This window comes from Aquila chrysaetos, chromosome 13 (genome assembly GCF_900496995.4).
Source record: "Aquila chrysaetos chrysaetos chromosome 13, bAquChr1.4, whole genome shotgun sequence".
In the NCBI taxonomy this organism is placed as follows: Eukaryota; Metazoa; Chordata; class Aves; order Accipitriformes; family Accipitridae; genus Aquila; species Aquila chrysaetos.
This window is the reverse complement of record NC_044016.1, coordinates 6,483,307-6,509,598: the sequence shown is the minus strand read 5'-3', so window position 1 is coordinate 6,509,598 and position 26,292 is coordinate 6,483,307. Positions and strand designations below refer to the sequence as shown.

The following is a 26,292-nucleotide window of genomic DNA, read 5'->3' as shown; positions in this document are numbered from 1 at the left end:
CAAAAATATTAATTAAAACACATTTGAATTTAAGTAAAGAGCCTTGGAAACTGAGTCTGATAACCTGGGTGCTAGGCTTGGCTCAGCACTAGCTCGACCTCAAGCAGACTTGCAGTTTCCCTCTGCCGTCCTTTTATGCAGGGGGAGACAGAGACAAAGCTTCAGCACTAGAGTACTACGGTTGCTTAATGAAACTACAGTATCACAATCCTAAAAAAGCAAGTACTGAAAATCAAATATATCAATGCCATCTACTGTAGGGTATTTATTACTTTTTTTCCCCAGTTCTGTCAAAATATGGTTAAATAGCAGTGTTATAGATGATGACTGTCACTATTTGTATATAATACTACGGAAATGAGCCCTTCTAACAAAGCTGTATTTCCACAATTATGTTCATGATTTTATGACAACACCCCGTTCCCAAAAGGCAGCAGATTTAATATAGCTATAATAAATATATATAATTTAATATAGCTTTAATATACCAACTTCCACTGGTAATACTTCTAAGACAACAATATGAACCCTCAAGAGAAAAATATATTAACATTCCCCAATGTTTATTAAACAAAACTTTATCCACAAAATTAAGGTACTTCTATATATGTTTGCTATGCAGATAAGACCAACTACCAAATTTTAATGAAATTCTTTGGGTTGCCCACCCAAACTTTAATGCTTTCACCTGATACAACACTAATTCTGAAGAACCACAGGAATCAGAAATGCCACGCAGGCAACCCTTAAAAATGAGTATAACTCTAAAAACTTAGCAACTCTCCCTTCACTTCGAAACACCACAACTAACACTGATGAAGCTTTCAATAATTTTATATGCAATTAAAATGGAATGGAAGTATTTTGTCCAATAAACAGCTGGAACTTCCTTTAGGTCAATATTTTGGCATATAAATCAGGATTGGTTAATCAGGATTAGCCATTATAAAAATCTAGTAACAACAACAACAAAAATCTTTATTTAATCCCATATTTAAAAGGCAAAGAAAAAAAGTTACTAGCAAAAACAGATACTCCCCAACTTCTGACAATACAGGTAATAAAACCACATCATGTTACTCCCATTCTGACAGTGAGCACTGACGGCCTGCTCCAGAGGCTTGCAATAATTACTTCATTGCAGTAGAATAATTCTTCTCTCAAAACAAGTTTTAGCATGACGTGAACCAAAACAGTGCAAGGACAAGCATCTGAGATCCTCCCCCAGCCCTGCACATACAGTTCTCCTTTCAGTCGCCTATAGTCTCTACACATATTCCAATTAGGCAACCCCAGGTTTTGTTTCAGTTTGCATTTCGCAGAGATCCTAAATTATTCAATCTATGATATGAGTAAGTGCATTCCCCTATCAGCAAGGATTTAATGAACTATCTTTGCTGTAAGAAAAAGGACCGCACATCAGTATACAGTTGTAGAAAAAGCATGCATCTTTTCCCCATAAAGGTTTGATTATTTAATAACTGGACAACCCAACTTCTAGGGTTACTAATAATTTCAAAGAACTTTAACCTCAGGGGTTTTTTTCCAAGATTAGACTAACAAAATAAAGAGACACTGGAAACTGTTTCTTTTTCCTCCTCCCATTTTCCTATGAATTGAAGTGTCATTTAAAGCAATATATCCAGAATATCCCAAAACCTTTTCAAGAACCAATATATAACTATTAAGAATTAGTAAGAAAACCATCATGAATCTTACATATATGTAATTCTATTAGAAGAAATTAGAATAGGCTTATTTACGGTGGTATGACATCTTTCAGTTCTTCTTTTGCTTTTCCTCTTCTGCAACGAACAACTCAAAGTATCTCCTCAAATGCAAATTACACATATATAAATCTCATATTTAGTTTCTTATTCTCTTAGCAAGGCTTTCCTGAGACTGAAGACAGATGCCACACAAAACAACATCAATTCCAGCTGAACTAGAAGGTACTTTTTGCAGCAAAACTGAGCATGATACCCCTTTGTTCCTCCCATCCCCCAACACACACTTCCCTTACTTGCCCTTATTCCTTCAAAGGAATAATCCATTTCTCACACATCAAGAGATTTTTCTCAGCCATCTAATTTCCGTTCATTGAGGCTTTTCTCTCATTCCAGAGTCACTTTGATTGCAACACTGAGCTCTACTTAATGCAGATATGAAAATTTTCTTTGTAAGGCAGTGCAAAGCCTTCGCAGAAAGCAGCCATCTTTACTCTAGACAATTAAGACCACTTACTGAATATCTGAACACACTGCACACAGCCTTCAAGCCACAAATCCTCCTCAAATGACCTCTTAAACTGATGACACATACTTGTCATTTGATAAAGGTGTAACTTTTGACCACCTCAGACAATTGTTTAATGAAATGAGTTAAGACTTCCAAAATTTTCCCAAATGAGTGTCAGAAACAAATCTTGGTTCATTTTTAACACATCTCCTAAAGAGTATAGGGCAGGAACTTGTAGCATTAGTAGTCTACCTTAAAATTCCAGGAGAAAGTGAAGTCCTGTGTTGTTGTCTTTCTCTTCTGGATTTGCAGGTGGCCTACAAACTGCTCAACTAGCCAGCAGGAAAATAGGGTCAGGTTGAATAGCTACTGGCTAATGCAATTATTCAAACCAGAACGGAGTGAAAACACTTTAACTTTTACATTGATTTAAATAAACAGAGCTCAAGCGTAAGAGAAATTAGGATGATCACACGATCAGCACTGTAAATCAGGGGAAAGGAAAAAAAAAACCCTAGACACGCAGAGTATTTCAAACAGTTTCACTGATAAGGCAGCCATGACTTCAGAGTCCTTTGAGGCAAACTTATCCTGTTTTTTTAGAAGAAAGTTGCCAGTTGTAGTAAAACCTTTTCTCTACTCCAACTTCAGACACTTCAACTCTACATTCTGAACTCATTGGAATGACAAAAAGCCCATCACTGCGTGCTCAGTGGTACAGGCAATCCAGGGTCTTCGCCTCTACTTCTGTGGATCCACTAGAGGGAGATCCTAAATTAAACAACCTCAAATTATGCCAGTAGTAGAAGAGCTGAGGATGCCAACTGCAAGCAAAGATCAATGACATTTTTCAAATACATGCAAGAGGAGACTATATGATTTTACTTTTTTTTAAAAAGAGCAAGAGAGCCATAAGTAACAGCTGACTTGCAAACCAAAAGGATGTCCACAAAATAATCTTTAATATTCTTCAGTATTTAGATTTCTGTGAACCGTTGCATAAAGTTTAAAATTCAACTACAGCTTTATGAATTTCTGAGCAGTATGGTCAGCTAACATTAAAACTGCTTTCCTCTTATGAATAAAATACAACTTCAAATGACCAAGCTCATAAAAGAAATTGCCAAAATGATAAAAACACAGCAAAAAATAAGGATATTGCAAGAATCAGACTTTAATTGTAAGCAATTCTAGTGTAAAAGGGATGTTATCTATATAGGATTTCTTTATTTTACTTGAGTTGGAGATTCTGTATGCTGTTTCAGATATACTAGGAAACACAGCAATTTACATAAATTATTAAAGACAAGTTGTCCTCTTCAGGTACGGATTTTTGAAACAGTATCATCAGAATACCAACTAGGACTGCATATGTTAGAATTTTTAAAAGTCTAACAGATAAATTGAAGAAACAAAACTATCAATATATAATGTAATGATCTTCACGTATTAGCACAAATTCCTTTAATAATATATAGCCCCCAACACCTTTTCAAAGAGGACTAATTTCTTTGGGGGGGGGGGGGGGGGGGGGGGCCCTGGGGGTGGCAGTTGCAATCCATTTCCTAAAATGAGGAGCTAATAGTAGAGCCTCAGAGCCACAGAGCCAGTGACTTGTCTAAGTACATACTCAGCTATATCAGAGATGCTAGGGGGGAGGAAAAAAAAAAGTTAACAACAAGAATTCATTTTTAGCTGTGCTTTCAGGAAGTTATACCAACTATAGAGAAAAGAAATGCATTAAACTTTGAGCAAGGAGCCCAATCAGTTTGTTTCTAAACTGCAAGCTACTTAGTATCCTATTTCCAGTTTTGAAGCAGAATATTCAGAAAGATACTTGATCTTTTTTACTTCTTACACTGACACAGGTCAGAAAAACTAAGTAATATGTAGATCATACACTGACAAACCCTGCCAGCTGATAAAACCTAGAAACACTTGTTGACAGTATTCTAACACAGATACATTATGAACATTTATCTTTAAACATTGTCTGGAAATGGTAGCAGGCTTACAAAGTGATTCTATATGCATAATTATGAATTTTTTTTACAAGCAGCAGTGCAAAGCTACTCATCTTCAGACATCTGCTGAAGCGACGCTGATAATGTTAAGCTTTGTTTTTATTTCATCTTTATGGAAGCTGGAGCACCTGTACGTCTGTGAAATAGGGAAGTGATAGCTAATCTTAAACAGCCACAGTCCTTCTTGGCTGACAGAAGTTATAGAAGAACAGTTAGTTACCTCCTCCTGTGCTGATGCTGTCCACCATTAGTTTGTGATGCAGCCAGTTAATACATTTTGACTTGTACCTGTTACTACCACGTCAAACCACACGAAGGAGAAACAAAGCGACTACCTTACAATTCAGAAAACTTAAAGGTTATAACCAGTCACTATCAAACATAATTACACAATTTAATTCATGTTCTTGTCAGACCTACATCTCAAAGCTGTTAAGAACAAACTAGGTAGACTAAAGCACTATAGCCAGCAACCAGGACACTGTATTACAGTCATGCTCACTTCTCATTTCAGGAGCCACATAAAAATCCACCTGAAAACAACCTCCCAATCATCAGAGATTAAGTAGTATTAAATTGAATGAAGCAGACAAACTCAAACTGAAGGGCCACTTCAGAGATCAATGAAGAGACTACTGGCAGAATGATTTGGAAGAATTCATGATTTGGGATGAGCAGAGGACTGCATTCTAAGTACAGCGATTTTTAGACTCATTGCAAAGCTCAGCTCCCCTCACCTTTTAAGAGATTACTGAAGTGATGCAACGGGAAAAATGAGTCGTTTGCTCCTGTGGAATTACACTGATTCTAGGCTACTGTTTGAATGACATATTTGTATTACTAAAGTTACATTTAAAGAAACCCCCAAAATCGTTTTTAGTTTTATCCAAGTCTTTGCAAAACTGAAGTGGCATCTTAGTTCAATAAAATTTCTAGTACTGAAGAATATAACAACATAGTTGTTAGCTCACATATACTTTGCATGAAGCAGCAAGAGAACTAGTCATTAGACAAATCACAATCATCCATGAAATTAAAGAACAGACACACTGACCAATTGAAAAATGAGCACTGTCATGCCTGCCTATGTCATTTCAGCCTCTCTCGTAGCTCAGTTTTAGTGTTAGGAGGAGGAGTTAATGAAATGATGAAAATATATATGTGTGTATATACACATATATGTGTATATACACATATATGTGTATATACACATACACACTTGTTTGAAACATGTTGTACCAAACTCTTTAAGTACAGGTAATGGGAAACAACATAATACCCTCAAACGTGTGGTAATTACCATAAATCAGACTTCACATCAAATGAGTAGAAACCAACGCTTCATGTGTTCCCAAGTGTTGGTTGGGAGATAGATGATAAACAGTCAGAATGCATGAAACGTTTACAACTGAGTAACCCTTAGGGAAAGGAGAACTAAGGGATTTAGAAGAGAAAATGTCTAACTGAGAGGTAGGAGAATGGGATACACAACTGGATTATTTTAGCTGGCAAAAGAAACCTTATACCTCTAGCTACCCTTTCTACTTTGGCCTCATATGCTGCATAACTAAGAGCACTACAGAACATGTCATCCTTGGTCTAGGTAGCTTAGCTTCAAAAGGTAAGTCTTGAAAAAACTATCAGAATGAAAAGCAACTTGATAGAGTCACCCTTTTTTGCTGTAGTTGAGACAGCCCTAGTAAGGTTATCTACAGCCTCTCTTCTGCACAAGAGAAAGAAAACTGGCACAGAAGTACTCTCTCTTGTAACATGGGCAATTTTTAAAGTTTCATAAGGACAAAAGAATTCTATTTGGTTACAAGAACACAAAAGTCTCTTTTAAAATAAAACCTCCCTCTGTGTATATCCCAGTGTTACACTGATCAATTTGCTGTAGAGCCTATCTAGAACATATTACAGACACCACCTGAAGACTGAAAGCCACTAATTTTTTCACAATGGTTTAAACCCTCTATGTCACCCTGTTCTCCAAACAAATTAGATGATACAGCTGTTGTCTAAATTATATGGGTTCATCTGAATGTTACCCCTGGATCCCAGGTCTCCAAGCTAGAAAACTCTGTATGGTAAGAACTGCCAAAGAGGATGACCTGAATTCCAAAGTTTGGAGGAAAAAAAAAATTTTCATAGCAAACCAGTACTCAATGAGAAGCAAAAATACCAATACACATTAAGAACACTGGATGTCTCTAGAAATCCTGAAAAGTACCCTGATTGAGGGGTACACATTTCTTGGTCAGGTGTTTCAGTTTTGTTTCCTTAAAAAAAAAAAAAAAAAAAAGGCAAGCAAAGTCAGCAAGTTTCTGTATGTCATAGATAACATGAAAATCAATTTTCTTGTTAGGAATTGCATTTACACATATGGCAGTCAAGTTGAGGTTTACTATTAAGAAGCAGTAATTAGGCAGATAAAACACCTAAATAATTAACATGGCTAGAGGCTGAATCATTATTAGAAACAAGACTTACTGACTTTTATGCATAAACATTTGAAGTTTTTCCATCTCTGTATTTGAACAATCTTAAAAAATAATAATAATAAAGAGAGAGAGAGAGAGAGAGAGACTCTTACCAGCTTCCTGTGAATTTAATACTTCTAAGGCATGCATCATGGCACTTGCGAAGACATTGGCATCTTCTTTGCTGCCAAAATTCAGACCATACACCTGCCTAGCATCACGCCACTGGTGGAAGGTCTGTGTAGCCTGATTGTACTTCAGCCCTTTCGGAATGGCACAATTTATTACCACCTAAAAATCATAAAAACAACCCAAAAAAACTTATATTTAAAATTGCTGTTTCATCACAAGTTTCAGCTTCATGTAGATTTTATTGCTTAACCACATGGGTTAATTCAAGACCCATAATCTGTAAGATCACAATGTTGAAGCACACAACCGTTTCAATTTTAATTCCAATGCCGCATGAAATCAGCGATGAGAATACACAAGGGGACTAACGAGATATTTTGTATCATCTTTTGTAGCTTAAGCATTCTCATTTCAAAAGATGCAGTAATGTTTCATAACAGCAATGTAGTAGTATCAACAGTTCTGACTTTTAGTAGCAGAGTACTTGACATGAATATGCATTTGGATTTCAGAAACTCAGTTTTCCATTAAGTTCACAGAGTGCTTTTTAGAATCTTTTTTTAACCAAGTTATCACCTCTCTGTGGCTGCTGCACCCCTTAGCTTGCAGTGCTTTCAGTAGCAGTTTATGTGGACTTCTATGCATCACAAGGTATCATTTTGCAAGATCGTTATGGCTCACAAAAAAGGTGATAAATTCTAGCCAGTAGGACAACCTTTTTTTACAAGCCATCCACTAAGAGGATCCCATTGCACATGGATCCTCTCACCTTTTTGACTGAATAATGGGAGAAAAAAAAAAACCAACACATTTGTTCTCAGATGAATGCACAGAGACCATTTATTACTTGGAATAAGTATTTAATGACAAATCACATGGGAGATTATCAGTCTATGCTTCACGTATGTGATAAATGATGAAGAACAGACCAGAAGAACTTTATGAAATGCTGGGAGAGAGGGAAACAGATATAGAAGCTTTCCTCAAACAAAAAGCTTAGATTTTTAACCCCACCCCAAGTATCACAAGGCAGAGCATATTTCAAGACAGAATGCTAAGTTTGCCTTTTAATCAAGATCTAATAACTTCATCAAGGAAATTAAGATGTAATCCTTGTTCCTCCCTTCTCACTCTCTCGAAGAGGTTGATGATCAGCATTACCAAATGTTAGAAGGTTTTTTGAATGAAATGATCTGAGGAAATGAGATGTCATGCAACTAACTTTTCATAATACAGGAAGAGCTACAAGAGAACTGCTGGTACCTACACAGACTGCAGCTAACAGCACAGAGTAGGGAAGAAGAAAAGTTTTTAGGTTGTCACTTTGCCTTAAAGAAAATCACATGACTTCTGTGTACACCACTAGCCTTTATACCTATTTGTAGGAAGGAAAGGTAGGAATGCACAAGGACTATTGCCTTGGAGGTATGTAAAGTGCTTAGTTTATGGGGGAAAAGCTATAATACAGTTTTGCTACTTCAGTTAAAAAGAAAATTAAACTTATTATTTACAGTTCCCATAATTTTACTGAAGACATATTTATTCATCCTAAAAAAAAACAAAAAACACAAAAATAGCTTAAAATTCCTGTTCCAAATTTTCAGAGATTTGCTTACCTGATGATCCTGAATCTTTCTGCCCACTACTCTGAATGTGTTGTTGCCTGTGTGATGATATATATGAACTCTGCTGAATCCAGTTGATCCACCAGCCGGTACCCATTTCTTATTAGCATCATCGTAGACCATTACAGCAGCTCGTGCTTGGCAGATACTCTGTTCACTGTTAAAATACAAGTATTTTAGAGTAGAACATAAAACTACTTATGGGAAATGATCATCTTTTTGGTTAACTTTTTTTTTTTTTAACTCAGAATGTTAAAGCAATACTTGCAACTTGCTGAAACATCCACCTTCTTAAATACAAAGCTGCTATCACTTTGACATTTTGCTTAAAGGTGTTCCTTCTGAAAAGCTGTGGTCAAGACAAACAGACCTAACTACAAATGAACGAGATCAAGAAGAGATTTACTTGTCCTTTTTTTGCACTTTTTCCTTCCTTTCTCCTCACCACCAACCATTAATTTTAATTAAATGCCATAACCATACACAAAGTTTTCTGCAAAGACTGAAGAACAAAGAATCTGGAGTTGTACTAGCTTCATATAGTTTACATTTTCCAGTGGCAATTACTTCTACAAGAAATGAGGATCGGAATGCACTTGCTCCTTTTAACACATATAGGAGAAAAAACACACATGGGATAAAGTTCAGCACAAAAAATTCACCTGCTCATGACTGAAACACTTTTTGGTTTTGACATATTTTACAAAGTTGACACCTAGATGTAACATTTTCTCCCTGAGAAAAGGTTTTATTGTTTACTGAAAAGTGCAATTTTATCAGGAGATTGCTATCAGTAGCTAATCCTGATTATGGCAGTCATTTGGAAGCTAAGGTACAGCCTAAAGTTAAAAGGCAGCATATAATGAATGTCATCATAAAAGAAACACAAGAAAGCAGAACACACCATAAACACACTATTTATTAGGAGAGGAGAGGGTGATACTACGGAAGTTGTCTTTACAGGAAATGTCCAGATGCAGACAGGAAATAAAAATAGAAAGGAATGATTTCTTATCAGTAAGTCAAATTCTCTGAACATACCACTCCAGCGCATCCAACATTACAGAAAGCACATGATGCCTGGCTTGCAAGGAATGTGGCCTGCTGTTTGGTAAACTGAGAAGACTGGAGAGACATGCATTCTTCATAAATTACAAAGGGAAGTAATGAAATATTTCTTCATATTTTATGAAGGAGGGAGAAGACGACTCCCCCCCAGTCTTTCTTGGGGGTTTTTTGTGGGTTTTTACTGGTCAGTTGGGGAGCGGTGGGGGTGTGTGTTTGTTGGGGTGGGTTTTTTTTAAAGACCTTGCTGAATTTCCCAGTATCTTATTTCCATCTTCCAGCACAAGAAAATACAGCAGTGTATCCAGCTGTTTTGTTAACTTTCAACACTTTTTGAGAAAACATAGCATCAATTTCTATCACGCTTTCCATGGCACTCCAACAATTAGAAAAGTGCTCAAAACTGGGATGCTTTTCAAGGCTAGGGGAGAAGAGGGAATACTGAGATCATGTCTCTTATGCATGTGAGAGATTCAAGATCAGATGAAGAAATATATTCTTCATTTTAAAAATGCATGTGTTCTAGTCTCACCATCTATTCAATAACTAGATCAGAACGTGATAACAACCTCTAATTAGAACACCCTTTTTCTAGCTAGAAATTAGTTCAATACAGGGATAGTAAAATTATAATATACATATATACAGTGCTTCTTTTCTAAGCATAATTTACAGTTTAGACCGAAAGGACTGCATCTGATCCAAGAAGAAAGATTAGATGGCAAAGAAAATAAAACTGGTTACAAGTTTCAGGTGTTTCACAGTCCCATTAAAAACATGCCGAAGGTAAATAAGAAGGTTCCCTCATCTGAGACGAGGACAATGCAATAATCTACTGGATTTCTTTATTTTTAGAGTATCTTGGCACACAGCTATATCAAAGTTCAAACCTAGAAACACTCTGTACTGTTCACAAAGTACATGACAAACAGTAGAAGTTTTTCTAAAATGCATAACTGTATTACAGAAAAGTTGGAAAATTTCTGAACCCGAAACAAATTTTTGCTACATTTGAATTTGGATTAATCACAGGCATGATAAAACCATGGGTGACAGGACCTAGACACTGATTTGGAAGCAGAGCCATGTGCTTTGCAGAGTTCTTGCCAAAAAATAACTTCACCTCAATCATGTGTCAGACAGACAGAAGAATCATTTAGATTCTATTAAAAATTGAGACTATGAGTATAAGCTAATATGTTCCAATTACAATGAAGGTAGAACCAGAGAGTGATTGAGTAATGGTACAGTGATCAGAAGACTTAATTAGTAGGACAGACCATCAAGTTCAGATGTTCTTATTCAGAGCATTCTCACTCTTTGCCCTGCCATGGTCCTTCCACAGGCCTAAGTTTTATGAAAGTTTTTACTTTATTTTATTTAACATAACAAGAAAAAATCCTACTCATTTTAGAACTATTTGGTATTCAAGTGGCACAATTCATAAGTGCAAATAAGATGACCTTGAGTAGAATTTCTAGCTTTTCTTTTAACAACTGTTAAACTATTTTTAGTTCCACTTCTCAGGCTATGCCTTATAACTGAAAATATTACACAAGTCTAGATCTCAAATATTTCATGCTCCATTTAAAATAAAATGATTTTCTTAATAGCAGGGGATTATTCTTACCTATATAAAGACACGAGATGATTCACATACTTTAAAAAATGACAAATACAAACAATTTCCAGTTGACCTATTCAATCACTACACAATAAGCCTTCTGCCTTCATTTCACACAAATCCTATAACTAAAATGTTAATGTTCCAGGTCTATAATTTTCATATCCAGGTACCAATCTGAAGGTGACATATTCCCCTCCTGCCAACAGTTCCTACCACCCATCACTTTGTTTATCAGACTGCAGCAGTAAAATGGAAAATGAAAGAAATTAAACCATCACAGTGTGCTAGCCTTTTTCCAGGGTTCAATAATTGTGCTTTACTAGATGTAGGGGAGAGTAATTCAATTTCTTTCTCTTAGTAAGAAGTTCTGCACTCTAAAGTGATTACATTCTGTTTTGAAGAAAAGCATGAAGCCATGAGCTTTAGCAAAGAAGATTTTTCATGTCTGCTCTTCAATGACCATTTGATAGTTTAATATTTGATATAATATATAGCATATGACAGCAATTAGACACCATAAAGCAAGTATTTAAGCCTCAAAAAAAATTCACTTTTAAAAAATAAGATGCATAACTGAACTCCACTAACTTCAAAGGGCTACACCAAATTGAAAATCCATGCTGTTAGCTCATGACTCTATCTTTGACAGGTCCAATGAAAAACAAGGTCTAATTTTCTTTCCATGATCCACCTTTTCCTAGAAAAATGCCGAGTTTAACATATAGACTGTTACTAGAACCTGAGCCAGTGCCCTTTGTATTCTTCTACAAATATATATGAACTTAAACTTCAGTTCAAAGGAACAAGAGCCAAGTGAATCAGAACAGTATCATTTATCATATTTCTCGCTTTTCAAGCTTATTACACTTCCCTGCTGTACTTCTAACAGGAAACAGGTCTTCACTGATCTCAGTATTTATACATGAGCTCTTCACAGTCCACAGGGTTTTCGGTAATGCACATATCCCTTAGACTGCAGGAACTGACCATAAGATGTTAGGATGACTTACTTCATTTGCTGCACCAGAATCACTTTGGTCTGATCACAAACACTTTTTTTTTTTTTAACAGACATTACTTTAGCACTAGTGGGAAATAAACAAATTGTTTACAGTTGCAAGAAAAGAAAAAGGGTCTTCATCTATTTGCCGTGTCACTAGGCCTTCAAAAGAATCCTACCAGGTTTATTTGCCTATCTACAAGTTTTCCTTTTTCTGGTGTGCTGTACTGGTGTAACGGTTCCAGACACCATTACACTTGAATTAGCCTGCACCCTCCCAACATGAGAGCTCATTAGGGGATGCAGGAGAGTGAGCGAAGGGATCCATCTCCAGCTTCAAATGCTACTGCCAGAATGCACAGCTGCTCAAAGAACTGATTGCTAATTTATTAGGGCAGTGGGTTGCAGAACTAAAGTGACAATCTAAAGTATTAACTAAGAAAAATTCAGAAATTGTCTGTTCCCAAGTAAACTTACCAAACTAAGTATATTAAATTATCTGCAGAAAACAGAAATTTCATAAAAAGGAACATTCGTGCAAAACAGTGCTTAACAAACCTGAGGAAACAAAGTGTACAAGCTCTCTTCCCAAAATGTAAAGCTTGACAAATACCTAGATAAATATATGTTAGGAGGAGTTCTTCTCTAGACAAAGATGTAAGGCTCTGATTGTTAAAGCCAACCATTATTCTGGATAAGTCCACCTACAGCAATACCATATAAAGCCAAAGACAGGGTGGTTGGTTTTTATTTGAGGTGGAAGAGTGGGGGGAGGTCTGGCACTCAAAAGACTCAAACAAAAAACCACAGTAGTAATGAATCATAAGTATAAGATTATTCTTATGGGAGAATATACTTTCCTCCTCCAGTGATGAGATCATACAGAAAGCTCAAAAACCATAGCAAACTGAACCCTAACAGACATCATTCTTTTGCCCAGATGGAATGTGTTCATTCTTTCACATCCCAAGTTCTTAAGCTCAATGCACAGTGACACCAATGCACAGTCTGCTGACTCAAGCCTTTTTTTTTTTTTTTCTCTCCCCAAAAGTAGATGCTTGGTTTTCCTCTCTCAAGAACTAAAAAGGATAAACAGACTTAAATGATCAAACTCATATGGAAAACAGCATGACTGCAGCCACAGAAAAAGATCATTTAAATATACTAACAAGAGCAAGGAAAACCTGCGATTGCTCTGATTCTCAACCTTTAGTATTTTTGTCAGTGATGTAACAATGAGGTTTTTTGAAAATCATATCCCACTACCACTTTTTCTGGTGATTCGGGGTTTGGGGTTTTTTTTTTTGCTATGTTCTCAATTTACAGAAACATAACAACATGTTCTTAAATGTGCAGTCTTTGTGGGACAGAAGGAATGGAAAGAGACGCTGATTCATCAAACGCCTGTTTAGGATTTTCAAACCATGTGGCACAAAGCTAGAAAGAAACTCCAAACATTTCCAATACTAACATCCCAAAATACACATTTTTAAAAAGCAGTTAAATACTGGTCCAGATATCAAGTTTTATATCTTGGTGGTGGTGTTTTGTAAAACGATTTTCCTTGCTTGTTCCTGAACCCCAGCTGGCACATCACAGTGAAAATGCCTGTTCTCCGCTTCACTATTGAAAGAACAAAACCAACCAACCAACAACACCCCCCCCCAAGAACATACTGTGTACTGTACCCCTACTTTCTATTAACTAAAACTTTGTAGACAAAGTTGTCATGTATTCTAAGCTGCTCATTCAGCTTAACTCAATATTTAAGCTACTTGTTAGCATCTTAAAGTTAACATAAAAACGTTTCCAATGCCCTCAAATATGCTCCTCACACCATGGTCTGCTGACAGCCAGACTGAACTCAACTACGTAGATTAATATTTATTTTGGGGAGTAGGTGAAGGGATTTGGATTTGTTGGTGGGGGGGGGTGTGGGGGTGTGCGTTGGTGTGCGTGGGTAGAGAGGAAGAATTTTGGGTCACTTCAGTTTTTAACTCATAATCCACTGCTTTAATTTTACTCATTTTTTTGAACTTTAGCACTTTAGCCAAAAGCAAATCTCGGAGGAAGCCGAGTACAACAATTACCATCTCCTCCTGCCAACTAGACCGGCATCCATGCCACCAACAGGACATCATGAAAAAATACAATCCACTGGGGCTCAGCAAGGGTTAACATAGTAGTTCTTAAAATAAACTAATTTCCTCTGTAACTCATCCTCAGTTGAAAGGTGATAACCTCAACTTTTTCTGCATTACTAAAACTTAGCTGAATACACTGCTGCAGGGGAGCATTATGTGCTTGGTACAGCAGAAGGAACTATGCCGTGCTATGCTACTTGCATCCAACTTCAAATGATGTGGCAAGTCCACTCCAACACTTCAGCTAGTACAGAATTTACCTGCTATTCGGGTTTTAGAATAAGACTAAATTGAGACCAGCTGATTTATCTGACTGTTTTTCATACAGATTCTTCTTCAGACACTATAACTGGTTGTTGATTTCTTCTAGCAGGTCAAACTCAAACAAGAGCTGCTGTTCAAATGGGAGGTGAATGCAGAGGGAATAGTTCCAGATTGCTTCACTAACAGCTCTCCTGCTAATTGAGTTAGTACTTGCCTGTGCCTAGAAAACTTTTGATTGATAACCGATTGATTCATCTCTCCCACTTTTTTGTCTCTGATAACTGAGAGATTCATTCATCTCTCCTACTTTTTTGTCTCTGATAACCGATTCATTCATCTCTCCCACTTTTTCTTCTCATGAATTACTCAGAATACAGATTAGCTGCAACATCAGAAACCAGAGGGAAATCCTACATGGGAAAGTCCCAACTAGAAATAAAACTCCTACAGCTAAGGAGCAGGGGAAACTGAATCTAAACACTGGGATTAATAGCTGGCAAACGAACAGTGCTTCGCTTTCGGCACGGAAGTCCGCAACACTCCATTCCAGAGTTTTAGTTTGTACACAGTTTATTGAAGCTAAACTTTCTTTGCTCAATGAACACTTTCCACTGAAAGAAAATTGCCTTTCATCTCATATATAAAAGCATTTAACATTAATTTAAGAGCAATTTGCTCTTGGAGCAAGTGCAATTTACAAAATAAATTTCTCTTCTTGCTATGAATCTGTTCCTTCACAATTTTGCAGCTGTAGCTTGTTCCATAGCAGCAGGTGAATATCAAACAGGTGAAGGAAATCATTGCAGGACACTCAAGCAGAAAAAGAAACATTATTTAGAACAGCAGCTTGATGACAAATGAAAGTCTACTTTTCACATAGCACTATGAATTTATAAGCCCCAGAATATTTTTTTCCCCAACATTGTTCCACATGCCATATTTAACCTAAGAGTATTTCATACAACAGACAAAGTAATTTTGAGTTGGCAATTCAGTATTGTCTCTAGGTTTGTCATATGCTGATTCTCATAAAAATTCACCTATTCCCTCAAAGGGAATCGGGGATATCTAAGAGAGAGTATGACGACAGTCAAACCAAGAAATAGTCACACTACAGAGACAAACCTCAATAAAAACAAAGGATTGATTGGAATTAATAGCAGCAGACTGAAATCATGGATTTTGAACACCATGAAACCAGTTATATTAACAATAGCTACCCATATATATAATATGCTATAATACATATTACTGTACATAAATTACTAATTATATTTAGTTACAATCTCCATCCTAAACTTAAATTCATAAATACTCTCTCAAGTTAACCTTCCAATTTTCATCTGAAAATGAAGATGATATTAAGATACCTAGCATGTATAGGTTTCAGGCAAGGAACTATTTAACCAGTACAAGTCATCACTTCTCAAATCTTAAACTAAAGAGATTGTATGATTACCCCAAACCAGGTATCAGTTTTCAAACAGGAAAAGAAACTAAAATCATTTAATACACAAAGGAAGGGGCGTTTTTTAAGCAATTACTTCAGCAGACAAAAGGAATGACCATTTGCTGTCTTGCTTTTTAAAACGAAGAATAAAATTCTTAACTTTTATCATACACTGCCTTCTATAAAACCAGAGCTGCTCAAAACTATTACCCAAAAAAGCCATGATCCAACTCGGGACTTCATCTCCATCACTTAATTTTCTATAGGTTACCTGCTAGCCTTGATTTTTTTTTTCCTTTACTTGTTTGTATTACTGTACTATGGGGGGAGGTGGTGGTGGTGGGTATCTGTCTGGCCATTATTTTTATACTGGTAAAACAAAGTCTTACATTTAGACTCCATAGAACCATGAAATAAGATAATTTGGTTTACGCTTCTTCCATGCACTCATCCATATTCTTGTTTTCTTTTATCCTCTTACACAGGGTGTTCTCTCAGACACGGCATTTTTTGTAATTTATCCAGATATTTTTCCTGAAAATACTGTGTTGTTATAATCAAATCAATTTTCCACTGATTCTTCAAACATCTTTCTCAAGGGCATTTACTACTTTACTTATACTAAAAGGTTATGCAGAATCTATGCAGTAATTTAAATAGATTACATTTCCTCAATGCAGATTCGATACAGTGGCATTACTGTAGCATAACCTTTGGCTTGCAAGGCTAATATTGCCTGGATAGTAATTTTACTCAACAGTAAAAAAGGAGCAGAATATTCCCACCATGATCTCTCATCAATCTCAAGACAGATTTTTATCAAAAATCAGTTTCTTGGTTTGTCTACCTTTTGACAAAGCTAATGGAAAACAAGCTCTACAGCACAATCTGGGAACGAACCAATTAGTAAGCACCAGGGTACGCTGCAATTGAACTAAGCAAACAGCGACAAAATCAATACCTTTACTGAATAGGAACAATCGTGACAGATCTAAAAATTCAAATCTTTTAACTTAAACGTCTTAAAGACCAGGGTCAAAAGCTAGCCAGATACATTACTACTTTCCTACAGTCTGTTTTTGATGGTTCATTGTTTTCCTTGCTACAATTCCATGAATCTGACCCCATTCGCACTATGGAAAGCCTTTTTAAGTGGACATGAAAAACAACATCATCTTCAGCAACTAGACTGACAGTTGATGACTTCCTATGAAAAACCAGCCTAACACACATTTCCTATCTTCTATACATATTTTAACAAAATGTGACCTTATTATGTTATTTCTTAAGCTTTCGACACATAGTACAAATCACAGCTTTCAGAGTCCAGATTCCCTGGGCAATCTGAGATCCTGAACACCCAATGCAACAGAATCAGCCATTACATTACCATCTCTGCGGATCATGTAACTCATTTTACTTTCAGATAAAGAATGCCCCACTCCTCCTAGAATAGTGAGATAGTAGCATTTTTACATTACCTGTTTAATGTAATGGCTGCCTCTGATGTAGAGCTGTGTAAAGGGAATGTGGCTGATCTTAGATTGAGACATTATAGCCCCGGTGTTAATATACAAATATGCAATTCACAGTTCATTACAAGAAAGATTCTTGTATGAAGTGTCTTTCTAAAACTTAATCTCACCTAAAAAATATGAAAATAAAAATCGTATTTTGTTAATTGAGCATTTTTTTTAAACACCACATAGACATTAACATGAATTAATCAAGGAAAATGTGGTTCCACTGCAGATATGAGGCAGGTTATCTAGCAGCAAAGGACACAGACATGCTACACAAAGACAGCTACATGTATTTGCTTTGGTCTCCGCTGGCAAGTTTCTTGACTTCCCAGGTCTGCATGAGTACTGGAGTACTGCGGTAGAGGAAAATTATGTTAGGGGCCCCAGTTAGATAAATTGGATACAGACAGCCTATTGAATTGAATAGTATGCACCCAACAAGGGTGGAGCTAGCTAGGTGGTGACATCATGAGGCCACTCTAACATCTTTACAAGGTGATCAGGACAAGTTCCTGACAGTTGGAAAAAGGCAAACATTGTGACCATCCTCCAGCAGTGCAAGAACCAAGGTATGGGAAGCCAGCGGCTCAAAGGGTTGCAGAAAGCAGTCTGACTTCTAACTGGTAAGCTGTTACTGGTGAATTTCTCAGGGGTCAATACCAGCTCTGATACTGTTTAATGTCCTTGTTAATGACCAGGAAAATGGGATGGAATGCAACTTCAGCAATCCTATGATTGGTTCTCCCTAAGTTGGGATAGATTGATATGCTGGACAGTAGAGCTGTTCAGAGGTGTCTCAGCAGGTTGGACAAACCAGCTGACAGAAACCTCAAGAAATTCAAAGGCAAGAGCAAAAACTTGCACCTGGGACAAAATAACCACAACGCTGCAGAAGGTGACTATTCCCCCTCCATTCAGACCATATCTGGCATATTGTGCCCAGTTTTGGACTCCCCAATAGAAGAAAATACTTTGACAAATTGGAACAAATCAAACAGAAAACCATTAAGGGGGCTAGAGAAAAAGATGCATGAGGAGCAGCTGAGACAGCTGTGTTTGTTCAGTCTTAAGCTAAGGCAGGAACGTAACTACCATTCTCAACTACTCAACAGGTCATTACAGAGAATACAGAGTCAGAGTCTTCTCAAAAGTGCATTACAGAGGGATGAGAGGTAATGGTCAAAAGTTGCAGAAAAGGAGCTTTCAACCAGGTAAGAAAAAGTTGCACCAAGAGAGCAGTGAAACACTGGGACAGGCTGCCCAGAGGAGCTGTGGAATCTCCATCCTTGGAGACTTCAAAATGCAGCTGGACAAGGCCCTGGGCAACCTGACCTAACTTAGAGGATGGCCCCTTCTGAGCAGGGGACTGGAACAGATGAACTCCAACAACTCCCACCTTGACTAAGTCATTCTATGACTCTAGAAGAAATAAAATTCCTTTGAGAAGATCCCACTGAACTGCAGACGTATCATAAGTACCTTACTTATGACAATCACTGCCCTAGCACCTCATTTTATTGGAATGTTCTTCCCAAAAAAACCAACACGCATTTCACACTTGAAGTTTCAACCAGCCTCTCCTTCTGTAGCCTATAAATAAAGATCTGAAACACTAATAGTAGTTCTAATGTTCAATGTCTAAAAGTAACAGGTTTAAATAAACTATAGTATTTATATCATTGACATGTACTACTGAATAAATGTCTGAATATTTAAAATAGCATTTTACTAAGCTATTTTAGATTTTTATGATTGGCAGAGTAACTCACTGAATTTGATTGTGAAAGAGAAACAAAACATTACAGTTCTCAACTATGGATGGAATTAGGGAGAGCAAAACAAAAACCATTGAACTCAAGGATTTGGTAAGTAAAGATCCAAGAGAAAGCAGACCCCTCAGCATGTTCCTTTCTAGATCAAACCAACCAAGTTGTCAGTGTTCACCAGCTCTTCCTAAACTTTTCATCATTCTTACTACTATTAAGAAAACCAAAATACCCCATGAAACTATTAGAGGTATAGGGAAGTGAGACAGAGAAATTTGAGCACATTACTTCAACCCAGACACTGCTCAGAGTAAAGTGGAAGGATTACTTCAAACATCTTACATGCAATACTTACATAATCCTAATGTGGGCCCCTCACCTCCCCCCTTTTTTTCAAGCACCCAGCAGATGCATAGATGGGAAATCAAATTCAGTACTCCCACTGGAGTAAGGCACAAAAAGTAAAATGTGGTTTTAAAAAAAAGCAGGTGACAAATTGTTTTCCATGTAGAGGAAAACAAAGAAGAAAAAAGCTTTAAGAATAAATTTTGGTCAAACATTAGAAGAAATTAATTATAACTGTAGTTATGCTCCAGAACAGTTAACAAAGGAGTTTCTAGAATCCCCTTTCATGTGAGATTCTTTTTCAGAAAAGATGAGACAAACACCTGTCAAGGCTGATCACAGTATTACTCACCTCCTTCCTCCAAGATAACACTAATTGATTAGATCAGTCCAACTTTCCTGTATGCCAAAACTCTTTGCATCTTCCCCTTCCTTCTGTCCGCATGCAATGCTTTCCCTTTTCATGCCTACTGTGCTACCTGCTGCAACCACCCCGCTCTTTCACCTCCTGTCTCCCTCCCTCCCTCCTCTGCTTTATGCTTTCTTGCCCCAGCGATTGCCCCTACTTCACTCACTCCACAGCCCTTGGTTAACATGACTCACTCCTCAAATCCCCTAATCCCAGAGAGGTGCCGTTCTCACTCCTCCAGGTGAGACCACCTCTCCTCATAACCAAATCCACTAACTCCTGCTCCTCACCTCTGTCACTGCTTCTCCACCTCTGCCTCATCACGCATTTCCCACTAGCAGCAAAATGAGCTACACCTGTGCTGCTTTCTGAACTGGCCCTGAACCAAGCAGCGCAGTGCAGCGCGCCTTAGAGGCACCGATTGCATGGAGACCTGCACCTTGTTTGCATGGAGAAGATACTCACTAGAGGTGCCTCTCCCTGATTTAGGAACAAGGGACAAGAAAAGGCCCATTTCAAAATACAGTATTCTTTTTCTGTATGCTTCAAACACTCACCTGATTTATGGCCTGCCAGAAAAAGAAATGTAAAAACTGACAATGACTAGTCTGTGTTTTCACACAGAAGTAGCTCATAGGGCACAGAATTTATCATGAAGTTCACAAGAAAGCCATGGAAGAATTCAAAACTGAACAAACTTATACTAGCCTTAAAAACAGTGGCTTCTTTGACACGGCAATCAATATTTACTAAACATTGCAGAAGAAAGGTGTCAGCATACCTTTTTTACAAAACTGAGATACTGAAGTGATTAACTTTTTTTGAAACAAAGAAAAAATGGCATCTCCAATGAAAAACCCTGGCTTCATCACCATAACATTGTGCAACTAAATATTTCAGTACTCACAAATATTGTGCCTGGTGAGTCAGCACAGATGCACCTTGCTCACCTAGAAGGCCACCTTCCACTAAATAAACTAAACTCAGTTTTTAGTTTGAACAGTAGTGCCTCATAAGCATCCTAGTCTCCTTTCTACCACATAACCAACCAGCCCAGTGAATACCTCAAATGTAGAGAGCATCCTACTCAAATGATTTAATTTCCAAGCAATGATCCTAGATGACACTTCCTAAACATTACAGATGTGCTTATGACTATGACAAAGAGTCTTCCTAAAGACTATTAGCATTTTCTAAAACCATTACAGAATTAGAAAAACAACCAGAGTAGTAAATTTTTTTCAGTAACTTGAAACTAACATTTTTATAGGCAACTACAAAACCAGCAAAGTATGTGTTAGTAATCCTAATACTCTGAAAAGGTATACCATACCTAGCACAAAGCTATTTTCTATTCTTCACAAAAAGCAGCAAAGACAAAGCAACACCTCAATTTTCTCAAGTCAATCTTGAAATACCTTCTGTTCCCTAAAAAAAATATACTGCTAAAAGCTTAGTCGTGTGCTGTATGTATTCTACTCCATCTTATTCTTCTTTAGAAAGCAATGCATGTATTCTAAAGCATATGCAAGAGGCAACAATTCTCTCTACTGGAAAAACTTAAAGACAAGTTTCCTAACCTGGCACTTTACCACAGCAGCTAGTAAACTGTTCTAATATTCAGGCCAGTTCCTTGTCTCACACACACACATACATTTTCAATACACACACTTCACATTTTTAGATTTGATATCAATTATACACAAAAATGACCTTTAAAAAACCCAGGAAATATTAGAAATAAGAATAACTGATAATACTAAATTAACAAGTTGTAGAAATCTCTTAAATAGAAAAAATTAGGCTAAATTAATGTTAATCTTATAATTTTCAGTAATTATTTCTGAGACAACAAAAAGTGAAAAACATCATGGTAAAATTACCTACGGTTGGTCAACAAGACAAAAAGACGCAGCCTTCTGTGGAACAAGCCTCATTTCTTGCATACTCTCCACCCAACAAAGCACATAAGATTGATTCATGAATTTCTTAAATCTCTTAACAAGTCTGTACTACAAAATACTTCAAACACACACACACACCTCTTGACAATATTGTCCATATTTCCGAGGGCTCCAGGATAAGGCAAAGTTATGGGCCTTATTCAAGCAACTCTAAGCAAGTGAATTCTTCAGCAACCCAAGACCAGTCACTGTGTAGTAAGCAAACACTGATCTGTAAACGTTACTTTAGCTTCCTTGTACAGGAAGATCTAATGAGCATTCTCATGTTGTGTACTCAGTATAGACATCTATGATAACAAAGGAATACTAAATTTCCACTTACACATCTATCTACAGTAGAGCTCTACTCCCCTTTTTGAGCATAGGTTTCCACATACAAATTCCAGCACAATTCAAGGAGAGGTTATCATCATCAAGTTGACGCAATCTGGAAGCATTCTGCTTCCACTTCAATTATGGTTTATTTACATTTGCCTTTGAACACCAAGTTATCACCTATATTAAAATATGAATTCAACTTTCATGCCAAACTACTGCACTTACTGAATAGCATTTTACTTTCACTCTTCTTTTCTTTGATCCAAATTACTTTTTGGCACGTCTAATTCAGCCTTATTTTGAATAACTCTGATTTCTTTCCCACATCATTTAATCTCTAAATACCACTTTTTAAATGAGTGATTATTTTTTCACTCCTCCTATACCCTACTTAATAGTAATATCCTTCTTGAAGTGGTTGCTCACACAGCTACTTCAGAAGCCCTTTTTCCGAGTTTGACTTCAAGTCAGTCAAGAATTTAGCCTCTAACTTGAAGAAAGTCCTGATTCCACCCCACAGACCCCAATTCCCCACTTCTTCCAGCAATTTTTACTGACACACTTCCCTCAAGGTACCAAGGCTTATCTTTAAAATCTAGTCCCTTAGGTATAAACCCACTTACATACAGTATTCTATTAAATGCAGCTCTAAATTAACCTATAACCATTCAGACCTGGGATCATTTTTCCTATGAATATCCTTCATACAGTCCTATTTAACAACAAACAGTAAAAAATTTTGCAAATTTCCCAAAGTCTGAAGTTTGGCTTCATCAGCTAATGATTTTGATGACAAGGTAGTAAAGCTGGTTTGATCTTAAAATTCTACCACTGTTTTATGGTAGCCATGCTTGATTTAAAAAGGAAATCCTTTCTCAGGAGCTGGTGGAGAGATTCAGATGATTCTGTCCTGTAATATATGTGCTACTGTAATTCTAACAGAAGGGACAAGTTACTTTTACATTAACGAGGCTATAAGCAAAATGCTTGAAGTGTTCTACTCTTCCTCTCCAAACTAGGAGCCAAAGAACAGCACAAACAGAAATACAAAAATCAATGCTAGAATTCACTGCACAAGTATTTTGAGTCTCGGTGACCCACTTTTAACACCAATGGACGATTGCAGTAACTAATTCAAACTAGTTAATAATTAACATTAACATTTGTGCATTCATTACATCTAATGTTCTGTCCTAGAAAAAGGGATGATCTAGATGCACCATGAACCATCGAGTAGAAGCTGTTTGATTTTCTCACAGTGTCAGCTATTTCATCCTTCTCTTACAATTAAAATTAAGCAGCTACAGTGAAGTGGCAGTAAGCACGCAGCCCTTGAACAGAAGTGTATCAATGCAGATGTGTGCTCTAGACACTTCTCTGAAGGGGTTTTATCCATGCAGAGTAGCTAGTATAAACGGACATTTGAATTGGCATCTCAGTAACACAAGAACTATTTTTCAACGTATCTTGCCTCTCTGAAATATGTCTATTATCAAAAACTCCACAAAAATGATTACCCTGTGAAAAAAAAAAAAACACACAAAGAGCAGTCTTACGCCAGAGCAGACAACACACACATCTAAGAAATGACTAAATTATGATGCTAGTTCATGAAAGTTATAAAATCAATCAACATCTTCATCATGACATTACACACTTTGTTTTTCCTGAAAGCACCTCTTCTAGTATTTCAAGCCTCTTGGCAATGTAATTATTGTCTAAGAATGCAATAGTTTATTTCCCGCATTTTAGGATGTTTTGTTTGTTAGCTTCTTAAACATTGTCATTGAGATCCACCTTCACACCAGAAAAACGGTTACCAAGTTAAACAGTGAGAAACTGTTTGCCTTGGTTTCCTGGTCTCAATTCCTAGGCAATTCAGCTGTCCCCCCCCCGTTGTTATCTCAGCTTTGCAAATGCTCATGTTTTGACAAAAAAACTGAATTTTAAGGCTGGAAAATCAATTCTGTTTCACAATAACTTTAATCTTAAATATGCTATCTGTTAAACACTAAGATCTACAGTAATAGGGACATATCCACGTTCACCTGAAGAACTTCTGTAACAATACGACCTACCTCTACCCCCAAGTTTTAGAACAAACTGCATCACACCTACTGGTGATAGCAGCAAAAGGAGATTGTACTTCCCAAGAGTCCTTTCACATTTTAAAACTTTCCCAGACGTGACGATTCATACCTTTAAACATAGCCGCATGAACAAGCACAAATAATTATTCAACAAATCCAAACCTCTACACGTGAATTTCAATCTGGGCACAAGATTTGACTCCAGAGTGCATTAAGTCTGCAGACAACATTACTCAAAAGAAAAAAAGCCTAAGGATTTTTATATTTTCATATGTTACATTGTATACATAATGCATTATATTAAAAAAAATCCATGGTGTAAGTCTTTTATACACAATGGTATTATCAGCACTACTCGGGAAGTCCCTTAAAGTTCTGACAAAAATATTTTTTCCTTTTAGGGCTGGGAGAAAAGTAGTTACTAGCTTCCTTTACTAGAAAAACAGGAAAATAGAAGTTTTCAAAACAGCAATAAGATCAAAAAAACTGATCTAATAAGAGTGCATTTATTACATTACTATCAAAACTGGAAGATATGTTTAGACCCTTTTTTCTAGCATTAGTTTTAAACCAGATGTCAGTTATTCTACTGCCTCCTCTTTAAAGACTGTAACTTACTATACCTTCTAACACTGAAAGCCCAGTATTTAAACCAAAAGCACCGCATAGTTTACTACTACTTTGTACTTAATTTTTCTGCTAATCTTTTCTTACCTAAATTTCTTCAGTGAATCATTACATAAGCAAATACTTCTCATTAAATTGAAAGTATAAATTCAGTCCAGAAAGCACCAATACAAACAGCCCAAACAGAACCAGCAGCTCTAGCCAATTAAGGATTTTATTCTGCGGTTTAATATTAAAAGTATTAAAAATACATCAGAGGAATAAAAAGCTAAAGACCTATACCAATCACTATTTTCCAACAGAAAAAAAAAAAATTAAAAAATCATTTCTAAGCTCCAACTGGAAAAAGAATATTTAAAAGCATGATTATGTATTCATTGATTATTTGTGCTAATAGATTATTTAGTGGAGTAACTATAACACAAAGGTGAGTTGAAGAATGATTTTGCTCACGCTAGAAAATTAAGACTCCTTATCAGCATATCCATTGTTTAGGTTTGTGCTAACTGCAAGTGCCAGAAAGCTTTATCTGAACAAGGATTTTCACTAGTTCAGCTAATCCAGCAGTAATTATCAGAAAATGCTATTTTAAAGTATAAAAGCAGCACAATCCAGCTGGCATCCCATGGGCCTCTTTCATTGTACAAGATGGCTGTTATGGAGCTAGAAATTTAACGTGGCTTTCATTACTGTAGATCAACAGTCCAACCATTGTATTATCTTTCCTCTCCAGCTATAACTTCATTTTAGAAACCACCTTTTCCGGGCAATCTTGCATTATTTTAATCGGCATTTTAATTTATTATGTTACTGTCTATGATAGTTATTTAAGTGCTGAGATATCTTAAGCTTCACGCCACAGGACAAAGTTCTGCTATTTACAGCATTTACTACTAGGCTGGGTTTTTCCAGTGTCATGACACCCTCCCAACAGGTACATTCAGAAGTTTAATCTTTAAACCACACAGGGACTGTCTTGCATCTTCCCTCTTAACAGAAAGTTTGGGAATCCTACTCTCTAACCAGGACCTTTAGGTTCTGCTTGCAAATGAAGAGTTTTAAGGCAGTTTCAGGTTTTTCATTTGGGTTTTTTTGGTGGGGTTTTTTTTGTTTGCTTTGGGTTGGTGGGTTTTGTTTTTTTTAAGTCAAGCTGTAGTCATACACGACTATGCTGTAGCGCACACATCAGTTTGATAACACC

General features: G+C 36.7%; 1 protein-coding gene across 11 annotated transcripts in view; it reads right to left on the bottom strand.

Moving 5' to 3' along the window:
* The window catches only part of ENAH (ENAH actin regulator), a 100,813-nt gene that overhangs the window by 43,920 nt on the left and 30,601 nt on the right, over nucleotides 1-26,292 (bottom strand). For all 11 annotated transcript variants that reach the window (XM_041128409.1, XM_041128410.1, XM_030035211.2 and 8 more), the window contains exons 2-3: nucleotides 8,491-8,656; nucleotides 6,856-7,033 (exon numbers count right to left, since the gene is read on the bottom strand). In XM_041128409.1, coding sequence (XP_040984343.1) covers nucleotides 6,856-7,033; nucleotides 8,491-8,656 — 344 coding nt within the window. The remainder of the gene's footprint in view (nucleotides 1-6,855; nucleotides 7,034-8,490; nucleotides 8,657-26,292) is intronic.